General features: G+C 49.2%; 2 protein-coding genes across 2 annotated transcripts; one reads left to right on the top strand and one right to left on the bottom strand.

Annotated features, from left to right (window-relative positions):
• Positions 1-318: 318 nt before the first annotated feature.
• Positions 319-1,852, top strand: LOC124958840 (histone H2AX). The gene has a single exon (XM_047517359.1). The coding sequence runs from the start codon at positions 409-411 to the stop codon at positions 838-840; it is 432 nt and encodes a 143-aa protein (XP_047373315.1). The 5' UTR covers positions 319-408; the 3' UTR covers positions 841-1,852.
• A 619-nt stretch (positions 1,853-2,471) lies between these two features.
• Positions 2,472-9,861, bottom strand: Hmbs (hydroxymethylbilane synthase). Its single transcript, XM_047516968.1, has 14 exons — positions 9,668-9,861; positions 7,187-7,240; positions 6,807-6,879; positions 6,384-6,433; positions 6,241-6,296; positions 5,820-5,897; positions 5,541-5,618; positions 5,368-5,443; positions 4,274-4,387; positions 3,809-3,847; positions 3,448-3,567; positions 3,188-3,241; positions 2,982-3,068; positions 2,472-2,889 (listed from the first exon to the last, which is right to left on the bottom strand). Exons 1-14 carry the CDS (start codon positions 9,698-9,700, stop codon positions 2,716-2,718), a joined length of 1,086 nt encoding a protein of 361 aa, XP_047372924.1. The 5' UTR covers positions 9,701-9,861; the 3' UTR covers positions 2,472-2,715.
• Between the last annotated feature and the right edge of the window lie 1,846 nt (positions 9,862-11,707).

The following is an 11,707-nucleotide window of genomic DNA, read 5'->3' as shown; positions in this document are numbered from 1 at the left end:
AATCAGAGGCCATCCAGGTGGATTCAGATACTACCCTTTTTGTCTTCCGGTTCTGGTCTCCGGCTGTAGGGTTTAAACCTCCCGCGCTTTACACGGATTGGCTACAGCCGAAGGTGGTAGTCCGGCTGTATGCTACCGCTCTTCCTCTTCTTTTTCCCCGGGCAAAAGGTTTTCAAATTCGGCCAATCGCCAGGCGCGCTTCCCCAGCTGGGGCACGTTACGGAAGGGTTAAGCGCAACCAACCGGAGGCGGGTATTGGAGAAAAGAACCAATCAGAAGGGCGCGGGGGTGTGCCCTAGGGGCTTATAAGGGCGGCTCTGCGGCGCGCGCGGCAGCAGTTGGACTGCGGCGGGCGGCGGTTGAAAGGTCTTCGGAGGCGCTGTTCTTCACTGTTCTACCTCGCGCACTATGTCCGGCCGCGGCAAGACTGGCGGCAAGGCCCGCGCTAAGGCCAAGTCGCGCTCTTCGCGCGCGGGTCTCCAGTTCCCTGTGGGCCGAGTACATCGGCTGTTGAGGAAGGGCCACTACGCCGAGCGGGTGGGCGCCGGCGCGCCGGTTTACCTGGCGGCGGTGCTCGAATACCTCACCGCTGAGATCCTGGAGCTGGCGGGCAACGCGGCTCGCGATAACAAGAAGACGCGGATCATCCCTCGCCACCTGCAGCTGGCCATCCGCAACGACGAGGAGCTCAACAAGCTTCTGGGCGGCGTGACGATCGCTCAAGGGGGCGTCCTGCCCAACATCCAGGCCGTGTTGCTGCCCAAGAAGACCAGCGCCACCGTGGGGCCGAAGGCGCCAGCGGGTGGCAAGAAGGCCACCCAGGCCTCTCAGGAGTACTGAGGGGTGCCCGCGCTGCGACCGGCTGTCCAGCCCTCCCCATGCTACCACAAAGGCCCTTTTAAGGGCCACCACCGCCCTCACGGAAAGAGCTGAGCCACGTAGGGCTGCTAGGCGTGCGAACCGCGGCGCCCGGCCCCCTCCCCTCGCGTCCCCGCCGCCTCTCGCCCTCCCCTCCCCCGCGCCCGCACGGCCTGCCGCGGCGCTAGAGGGCCTCGGTCCTTGTCCTGGCTACTGGGAGGAGGGGCGGGCTGGCGTCTTCCTCCGGCTCGGGGCCCTTCAGCCACGGAGGACGGGGCTGGAGGCGCAGCACCTGTCCGCCTTGGTGTGGGTGACTCAGCCGCCGCCCCATTCTCAGAATTGCTGGTGGGTTGCGGTGAGGCCGCAGCACCTTCTGGAAGACTTGGCTTTCCGCTTTTACGTAGGGCTGAGGTGGGCAGCCAAGGCCAAGAAGCCGGTAGCCCTTAAGGTGAGTTCCTCAGTTGCTGCAGCCTGGATGTGTCTGTTCTTCAGCGTGGTGCTTAGTTCTTGCCAGGACTTCAGACGTTGACTGTTGATTTCCAGGCTTTGAGAGAATCGATCACTTGTTTTGGTTTGGTGCCCCCTTGATGCCAAGTCCCAGAATTTTCAGTCATCTCCATCTTCATTCATAGGCCTATGTGGTGTGGCCAGGACAAATCTGATCTTTCCTCCTGAGATGACTCCTAGGAAGAAGTTTGGGAGATGGCAAAGGCCTCCAGTTTGGACTTAGAGCTGGTTGTGTAGATAGCAGTAGAGTTGTTTGCGCTGAAAGAGACTGAAAACTGGGCCTGTCGGGCCTAACAACCCCATTTCCCCTTCCAGCCACTCAACTCGGCAATCCAAGCACCTAGATACCAGCACATGTCAGTTAATCTCTGGACTGAATCTCTCTTGGTTTCTGAACTGGAATTTTGCAGCTAACCCATCCACGACTAGAACCTTAAGTATTGGGGAGTTTCAGATGGTCTAATTTTGTTTATTAAAGGATTTTTTTAAAAAATGAAGTGTCTTTTCATTTTATAAGAGTTGTAGGACTGATAACTTTGTATGCTTTCCTGAAGTGGGGTAGCAGAGACTAATGTTAAATAGACTACTGTTGGAGTAGGGACAAACTGTAGATTTCCGGGTTTTTTTTTTTTTTTTTTTTTTTTTTTTTTTGGCAGTGCTGGGCCATAGTCCTAGGCAAGTGCTCTACCCCTGAACTACACCCTAGGCCCTAAGCCATAGGATTTTAAAGCTATTCTCTTGCTTTCTTGGTGTTCCCTGTGAGACAGTGGATTTGTTTGAAATAATAATTATCAAGGCATAAACATTTTAAAGATGTTCCAGGAGAACATTGGGCAAAAACGTTGGTCCTAGACTCCAAAGTAAGGTTTAAGGGTTTTGCCAGGCATTGTGACTCATGCCTGTAATCCCAACAGGAGGCTGAGCCTGGATGACAAGTTTGAGACCAGCCTTATTTAGCAAGGCAATAAGCAATTTAGTGAGACCCTGTCAATAAAAAAGGGCAGGGGATGTGGCTCAGTGGTAAAATGCCTCTGGGTTACATCCCCAGTACAACAAAGCGGGAGAGGTGATATATTTTCCATAGGTCCACCAAAACAACCATTTTCAGAGCTGATTTATTAAAGTACAGTTGGTTACATTCAAAGACTGTCTTGGATTTCTCTAAAAAGAGATGAAGCCCCCACTTACAGGGAAGGCATAGCAGTCAAGGAACCAAGGTGAGGCAAGTCCCTGGAAGTCTCAGACCCTGCAGTTAAATCTGGGGCAATCACTCCCATTGATCATGGGTACTGAAGGCCAGATGTAGGCACTGGAAAGTGGCAACTCAAGCATTTTTGCCCCACAGGCCATTTAGTGGACATCATTAAGCTGCCGTGCAACATCCAGGATGCTCTTGGCTCCTTTGTTCAGCAACAAGTTGGCCAGGCTGATGCCTAAGTTCTCAGCAGCCAGCTGGGCTCCTCGAGGAATGTTCCGGGCAGTGATGCCTACCAACTGTGGGTCATCCTCTGGGCCATCTTCATACTGGATGAAAGAAGGAGGTGAGATTTGGTGGGAATGTCAAGATTACACGCACTCTTGCTTATTACTCTCTCGTCACCCTCCATCCTTGTTACCTGGGCGGGGACATGGATGGTAGCCTGCATTGTCTCTTGCATGCTATCTGAGCCGTCTAGACTCCAGACTCCTCCAGTCAAGTACAACTGGGAAAGAAAATAGTTGTTTCAGCATATTCTGAGAGGGAACTGCTTAGAAACCTGGGATGCATAGGGAGAAATGCCACAGTCCTTCATTGTCTTCCCGCCCATTTTCCACTGCTTACTTGCCCATCTTTCATCACCGTATGCACCGCTACTGGCACACTGCAGCCACCTTCCTGCAATGAAAATTTCCTATGAATTCCAAGGGTCCTTAACCCTGTGACCACAGCCCTCAGAGATACAGAGGACACAACTGAAAAGGTTGCTGGGCCAAGACCTGCATCCTCCACATATACAACATTCAACAAGAATGAGTTATCACTACATACAGAACAATTCCTGGCTGCCCACTCCCCTCCCCCAGGGCAAGCACAGATCCTACCAGGTGCCTCAGGAAGGCCCTTTCAGCGATGCAGCGAAGCAGAGTCTCAGGATCATGTAATACACCCACTAGATCCAAGATGTCCTGGTCCTTGGCTCGGACTTCCACACCCAGGGCCCCCTGATAAAAAAACAGCCTTGAACCTCAGGCCTGATCTTCCCCCAACTAATGGAGCTAAGGATGGTAACCACCCTTCCACCTGTTCCCCAGGGTCTTTTGGGCCAGAAGCAGCCCAAGGCCTGCCCCTCCCTGAAGATTTTATTTTGGGGAATGCAGATATTGAAAGTTGTAAGATCAGCTTCCTGGTTGAGAACAAAGGGAAGGGAGCAAATCAACAAGTGGCTTCCCCACTCAAGCTTACCTGGCCCACAGCATACATGCATTCCTCTGGATGCAGGATCTGTGGAGGCAGAACAGGTGGAAATAGGGGGGACACCAAAAGCATCCAGCAGTGAGATGTACTTTGCCTATCATCTAGAAAGGCTGGGGGAGGCACAAGCAGGAGTCTAGCCTTTGCTTTCCAATCTCTCCATTCTGGGAATCTGTTTGCAGCATTAGAGGTCAGGTAGTTAAGAAGGTTCAGCCAGGCATGGCAGTGTGGCACACACCTGTAATCCCAGCAGTTCAGGAGGCTGAGACAGGAGGAGTGTAAGTTCAAGGCCAGTCTCAGCAACTTAGTGAGATCCTGTCTTTAAATAAATAGGGCTGGGGATGTAGCTTAGTGGTAAAGTGCCCCTGTGTTAAATCTCTAGTACAAAAAGAAGAAAAAAGTAGAGGAAGGAGGGAGAAGCAGATGAACTGGGGAGGAGAAATTGGAAGCCCCTACCTGTCCCACCCGGTTCTGCCAGCCCATGCGCTGCAGGCCAGCTACAGCCAGGATGATGGCACTGAACTCATGCTGCTCATCCAGCTTCCGAAGCCGGGTGTTGAGGTTTCCCCGCTGTGGAGAGATGCTAAGGACTAACAGGAGCCACATGCTATTTGGAATCTATTTTCTTCTCTATCTACCCATTCAATAGCTCTCAGCTTCATAACAAAAGCTACCATGTACAACACCATGCAGTTCTAAAGTACATTCCCATGTCAACTCATTTCATTTTCATGACAACCCTGTGCCGTAGGTTTTATCATTATCCCAACTGTACAGAGGAAGACAATGATACAGAAAAGTTAAATAACTTGCCCAAGGTTATAAGACTCCTGAGAAATCTTCCATGACCCCTAAGTGTCTGTTTAGATGTTCCAGCTAGATGCTTCCAGAGAATTCCCAACTTTACCATTGAGCACTTAGCTTACACCATTTTAAAAATTAGTTTTATAAAACTACATATTCACCAGACATGGTGGTGTACACCTGTAATCTCAACAATTTGGGAGGCTCAGCAACTTAGTGAGACCCTGTCTCAAAATAAAAAATAAAAAGGGCTGGGGATATGGCTCAGTGGGTAAGCACTTAAGCACCCCTGGGTTCAATCCCCACACAAAACAACAAACAAACAAAAAACAGTACACAGTTATTGTAAAAATAAAAACAATATAGTAGCATATATAAAGTAAAAAAGGAAGCACTTTCTATGCCCCCAGAAATAACCACTATTGAGTATCACTTTGTATCATCAATGCCTGCCTATCAACCTAACTAAAATGTAAACTTTACATTCAACATAAGCAAGGACAAGGTTTATCTTATTCATCATTATCCCCAATGTGAGGCACATACTTCGGGCTAAGAAAACATTAAAGGATTACAGATGGATGGATGGATAGATGGAAGGATGGGTGAATGGGTGGATGGAAAGACACAGTCCTTTGTCTCTATGGGCCATCTGCACTGGAAGCCCCTTCCACTCTCAGGACTTCCAGGGTCATCTAAGTCTTATCTTCTTCCTTGGTCATTGACTCCTCCTTCTAAAAGGATACAATACTCTTGAACTCCAGATGTGGAAACTTTCTCTGCAGCTGAGCTGCTCTCCGCAGAGAGCTGGTCCCCACAGTGCTGCTCAGAGAGAGTGTTTAAAATGAAATTTAACACTAGACAGCCACTGTTCCTTTCCTGCTCCTCCCACCAGGATGTTCATCCAGGCCCCACTTACCTCTTCTCTGGCAAGGTTTCTAGGGTCTTCCCAACAAATTTTGGGTGAAAGACAACAGCATCACAGGGGTTTTCCCGCCTAGGGGAGGAGGGAAGTTCATGGAATGAGGGAGTAATTTCAGTTCGGGTCACTTCCATTCTCTCTCAGTAACCAACAATAACTGGCATATTCTGAGTTTTCTACTACACTCAAAGCAGAGGACTAAGTCCCAGAGGGAAAAGTAAAGTCTCCCATGAGGTTTGTTCCCTGCTCAGGTCCCCTTGCTTCCAGGACTCTTACTTGCAGATGGCTCCAATGGTGAAGCCAGGAGGCAGCATGGTGGGCAGGTCCTTCAGGGAGTGAACAACCAGGTCAACTCTAGAGAGATTGGGGGTCAGGGGAGGAGAAAGGTTGAGGCCGCTGGCCCCTGCCTCTGCTTCAGTTAGTGAAGCCAAGGGTAGTTCAGGAAACATGTCTTTCCCCGGCCTCAGGACCTTCAGATGTGTTCTCTTCCCCTCTTACCTTCTACCCCATTTTCCCAGTCACTCTTGCACTCCAGGCAACCAGATGGCTCCAAACCAGAACACTGTCTGAAGCCTGAACCCCACATATGAGCCCCCCAGTTTACCTGCCCTAAGCTAGTAGCTTTACTGACATCTGGATCTGTAGCACACTGGGATCCCGGCAAGAAACTGTGCCATGCTCTCCTGTCTCCACTTACTCATTCTTCTCCAACGCGTACTCCAGCTCCTTGGTAAACAGGCTCTTCTCTCCAATCTGCCAGGCAAGGAAGAGCCTCAGAGTGAATCTTTTAGGGGAAGGAAGAACAAAGGGGCATAGGAATTGGAGGGAAGTAGGTGTTACCTTAGAGAGCGCAGTATCAAGAATCTTGTCCCCTGTGGTGGACATAGCAACTGAGAAGAGAATCAACCAATTATGTCATTAATCAGCATTTATTGAGCCCCTACTGTGCCCAGCACTGTGCTAAAATTCATGGTAGAACAGAGTCACATAAGCTCCAGTCCTGGCCTTCTGGGAATGTACCATCTAGCAGGAAGAACAGACACGCTCATAAGAAGATCCAAGGCAGAAGATATTAAATACCAGATTAGCCCAGGCAGTCAGAGCTAGAGGTGTTCAGAGGAGAGGCCTCCAACTGGGAGAAGCCAAGAAGGGTTCTTGGAGGCAGGGCCAGTCTTTGGTCATAGGCAAAGCCAGGAACCCTGTACTCTCCCCTCCATTAATACTGGCTTCCCATTAACTTCCAGTCCTCTCCAGAAAACTTACTGATTTCAAACTGCAGGCCAGGGTATAAGGCTTTCAGCATTGCCACCACACTGTCTGTCTGTATGCGAGCCAGCTGAGGACAGAGATTTGGATTAGTCCTGCCCTTCCCTGGCCACTGCCCCAAGCTCAGATCCTCATAAGGTCAGGGAGATGGAATTCCCACCTGGGAAAGAGAAGAGCCTCGCCTGCGAGTCCTCTGCACCCTAGCTCAGGGTGTAACCTTCCACAGAAAGCTATCTGCTGTTCCCCACAGGATTTAACCCCCAGTCACCCCCATTTCCTCTATGCTGGGAACTGACCCTCTGGGCTCCCTCAATTTGTCATCCTGTGAGCACCAGAACTCTTCTGACAAATCTCCTCCATCTGATGTCCACACTTACCTGGCTCTTACGGGTACCCACTCGAATTACTCTCATCTTTGAGCCGTTTTCTTCCTGTATAAAAAAATCCCTGGGTTACAGTCCCCTCTGATCCTTGTGTTCCTCAATAACTTGCCCAAGAACCAGAATCACTAACTCAGAAGAAAGAATCAGCCCCTGGCCTATGTGTGACCAGCTGAGCCTCAGAGTGGAGAAATAGTCGAAACTAGTCCCTTGACCTTCCTCAGTACCTTCTTCCCTCTTCAAGGATCCAGAGAAACAGGCCAGAGGAATGCAATGGTAGGATCTGATACTACTGCTGTGGCAGTAACCAGGACACTGAGCCTCAAAGCCAACCCTGGCCAAGGCAATTCTCAGTGGGAGTGCTGCACACAACCATGTGGGTAAAGAGATAAGCCCATCGGCCTGGCCACAGGGAGGGTGGGGTCTGCAGGTGGCTGGGCAGGGCAGCTGGAGTCACACATCACTGGAGTACAGGTTTACTATCCAGCATAGTGCAGGCACTCCAGAAAGCTTCAGTGCTACCCAGATGCTGAGAACTACATGGAAGTTGCCACACTAAGGGTCCCTTAATCTGGCTGGAATGCACCTATTGGACTGAGTCAACTGATCTGATGTACAGTCTGCTCAGCCTCTTGGTTGGTGACATTGGGCGTATTATTCCACCAGGCCTGTTTGTTCATCTATGAAATGATGATGTTACTTCTGCCTCAATGTCCTATAAGACTGTGAGGCTGAACTGCCTAACATTCATTCACCCAGAGTGCTCCTTTCTGGTCTCACCAAGTAAATGTTAGGGTGTTAGATCTCAAGCCAAAAATTCAATGGGACACACTTCTTCCTGTCAGTCACCTTGGATAAAGGTGTTCAGTGCCTAGCAGTTAGAACTAGGTTCTTCAGTCTGAGTCAGAGGTCCTCTTTCTTTCTACACTAAACAGGAGTCACTGTAAAAACTTCAACTTTCCCTGTTCTGGGATCTTTATTCCATGAAGTTCTTTTGCAGTCATGCATCTGGTGCTTCTGTTGTTGAAGAAGGTTAAGAGCTTGATGCTCTTGAACTCAAGTCTATTCCACTGTGATCACTCCTTCAATAAACCAGCTCTGGAAGGCCCCTTGCAAATTTGTCTGAGTTTGAAACAGGACTCTAAAATAATACATCATAGGAAGCCCAGACACAGGAATCTAAGGTCCCAGAACTGCAAGGTTCAAACAATCCCTCAAGTTCACTGAATCTGCAAAACATATTCAAGTCAAATTATTCCATTAAAAAATATGTATTTGCAGCTGGGCAGAGTGGAGTATGCCTGCAATGCCACAGACTCAGGAGGTTGAGGCAGGAGCACTGAAAGTTTGAGGCCAGCCTCAGCACCTCAGCTACTTGATGATACCCTGTCTTAAAATAAATAATAAAAGAGGACTGGGGATATTGCTTAGTGATAAAGAATCCCTGAGTTCAATCCCCAGTACCAAACCACACCAAGCAGGTTTCAGTGATTCCCACTGGTAGTCCCAACACTTGGGAGGCTACAGTGGGAGGACTACTCGAGGTGAGAAGTTAGGGACAAGCATGGGTTGAACAGTTAGCTCTACTGCTTTTGCATATTGTTGCCTTCATAACAATTCTACTAGGTAGAATTGGTAGATAGGGTGGGCACCTATCGGAGGATGTTACACTGAGATATGAAATGATTTGCTTAGGGTCACACAACTAATATTGGAAAGAGAGCTAGTGCTGGAATCAACTTTTCCTTATAGCTCAGTGTTCTGGCATGTCTGCACTAGCAAAGAAACCCACTGTTCAACAGCAGGCTGAATAGGAGGAGATAAGCAGCTGCCTCAGCTGTCTTATCTCAGGCGAGCAGTAGCCTCCATGGCTCTGTAGTTTGCCTGTGCATCAGTCATGGGTCGGCAAGCAGGCTAAGAACGGGAAGATCCAGGGTTGCCCCCACCTCCCACGGTAGTAATTCAGTGGTGGGTCTCAGTTGGGGATTTTAAAAGTAGGCTAGGGCTGGATAACTGCTAGAAAGGAGAAAGGGAAAAGGCTCCACTTTCAAGACGTTTGTGCGCAGTTCGGAGACTTGGGAATGTGCTCTCCTCTGAATCAGAAGTGGAACGTCTTCCAAGGTGGCCGCACTGGCCTTATCTTATGAAAGGACGCTGTAGATGAACTTCACCCGGGCTGGTTTACTAACCCTAGGGCCAGGTATACGAGGCCTAGACGGAAGATGCATTCATAAGCACTCAAGGATGAGGGTTCCACGGCTGACAGTCCTTCCACTCCTAACCCCTCCCCCACTCCTCACTAATTTTCCCTTTCCTTCCTAAGGCTAACCTAGCTACTGGCCCTTTAAAAAAACTAGAGAAAAAAATGACGGAAAGCCATTCCAACCAATAGACGACGGAGGATGGCGACCTCGGGCCAATCGGTGCATGGCTCTCCCGGAAGCCTCAAGTTGTGCCGGTCACCGGCTTAGGACTCACCGCCGTAGCAGCCGCGTTGCCGTTGCCGGACATGACTCTGCTCAGGAAGTAGGGCGGGTGGTGCTGCTAAAGTCCCCTGAGGTCCGTGGAAGCCGGGGACTCGAGCTGGCGGTAACTGAGGACACGTGGGCCTGAGCTCGTCCCACGGCCTGACTACGGGACCGCGAAAGGCTCAGCGTCACGTCCGGCGCCCTCCCTCGAAGGGGAGGTACCTTCCTCTGGAGGGGAATTAGAATTATTGCCACAGAGCCGACCTCACAGCCCCGGTTCTGCCTGCTCACCTGGAGCGTGAGTTCCCTTTTGCCGCAGGGGCTTTCCGTTTTGGGACCCAGGCCTACCACCTCTTTCTGAACCAGGAATATCTGGTCTAAGAGAATCTTCCGTTTTACCTATAAATTGTCTTTGTAGTCCTTTCCTAAGGCCACCCTAAGGGTAGCCAATTAAGCCGGAGTTAACCATGCCCAAGAGGACAGGGAGGATCTGTTAACCCTAAAATGTCGGCTATGACTAAGTGCAGGGTACTTAAGCAAGTTACCATGCCCGCTGGGCTGCATTTCTCATTGACAGATAAAAGGGCTACTCCAGAAAGGGCTACTCATTCAGAATTCTATAGTTTCCTCTCCCAGCACAATTGCACAAGCAATTAGCGCAGCGTAGGTGACACTTCCTTTTCTGTGGTCAAACTTAGCTTTGCTATAACCCTGAAGTAGGCAGCAGTTCTGTTGTTTAAAATGAGCACACAGGTTCAGAGAGATTAAAGGTCATGCCCAAAGAACTGTGACATGGGAGTGCCAACACCACATTAGTGATGGTGGGAAAAGGGCTTACTAGAAAAAATGTTTTTCCCACTAACACTACTAATAGTTACGAATTAAGCCAACCACCTTACAAAGAAGTGTACAGCCAGCTCTGTAGGTCATAATAGCTGTTCAAGGTAATGTACAGATGAAAAAACTTGAGGTTCTGAGAGTAGTCCCCATTACTCAGGAGGCTGACAGGAGGATTACTGGAGTCTGGGAGTTTGAAACCAGCTTGAGCAACATAGCAAGACCTCATCTCAAATACTTTTAAAGACTACCTAAATCACAATGTCCATGTTCCTTCAATTAAACAACCCCATAGGAAGAATTGTCTGCCAGGAAGTGTAACCCAAATTACAAAGGAATACCCACGAACATAAACTTTGGCTGACCACTTCAAAAAGGGAAAATGTTTCAACAGGGTTTAATCCCTGGTACCATTAGTGGGGGAGGAGGGAAGCTATTTGTCATCTAACACGTTTATCATCTAGTATGAGTACAGCAAAATACCTGCCTCTGTATTATGAAGGTAGGCTGAACCTAAGGCTCCCTCTGAATCTGCCTCCTGCCTGAATATTTTGTCCAAACATGAGGCAGGAAGACCAGCAAGACTAAAGACCAAGCTGTTTTGGCTGGCACACCTGTAATCCCAGCAGTTTGGGAGGCTAAGGCAGGAGGATCCAATTTCAAGGCCAGCCTCAGCAACTTAGGCCCCAAGCAACTTAAACCCTATCACAATTTAAAAAATGGGCTGAGAATGTGCCTCAATGGTTGAGTGCCCTTGGCTTTAATCCCCAGTACCCACCCCCTCAAAAAAAAAAAAAAAAAAATAGAGCTCTTTTGGGTACCTTGAAACTTAGGTCATTAGGCCTTTTTTTCTTTTTTAGTACTAGGGGTTGAACCCAGGGGCAATTTACCATTAAGCTACATCTCTAGCCCTTTTTATTTTGAGACAGGGTCTCCCTAAGTTGCTTAGGGCCTTGAACTTGCAATCCTGACTCAAGCTCCTGAGTTGCTGGGATTAGAGGCATGTGCCATAGTGCCCAGCTCATTATGCCTTTTGAAGAACTTCTTCAGTAAATTGAACCTGTGCTAGATGCCCCAGGCCCCATTGACTGCTGGGATGAGGTTGAGTCAGCCTGATTCCAAGTCTGTAGGAAAGGAACTGAACTCTAGAACAGAGGAAAGTATGTTATACACAGATAAGAATCCAGAAAGTTCCCAGAAAAAGATGTTCAAC

This window comes from Sciurus carolinensis, chromosome 11 (assembly GCF_902686445.1).
Source record: "Sciurus carolinensis chromosome 11, mSciCar1.2, whole genome shotgun sequence".
NCBI classification, from domain to species: Eukaryota; Metazoa; Chordata; class Mammalia; order Rodentia; family Sciuridae; genus Sciurus; species Sciurus carolinensis.
This window is presented reverse-complemented; position numbering and strand designations above follow the sequence as displayed.

Coding starts and splice junctions, on each gene's coding strand:
- LOC124958840 (XM_047517359.1), top strand. CDS start 409: ATGTCCGGCCGCGGCAAGACTGGCGGCAAGGCCCGCGCTAAGGCCAAG.
- Hmbs (XM_047516968.1), bottom strand. CDS start 9,700: ATGTCCGGCAACGGCAACGCGGCTGCTACGGCG. Junction 5,444..5,540: donor GAAACCTTGCCAGAGAAGAG/GTAAGTGGGGCC, acceptor CTCTCTGAGCAG/CACTGTGGGGACCAGCTCTC. Junction 3,242..3,447: donor GGGCCTTCCTGAGGCACCTG/GTAGGATCTGTG, acceptor TTTTCATTGCAG/GAAGGTGGCTGCAGTGTGCC.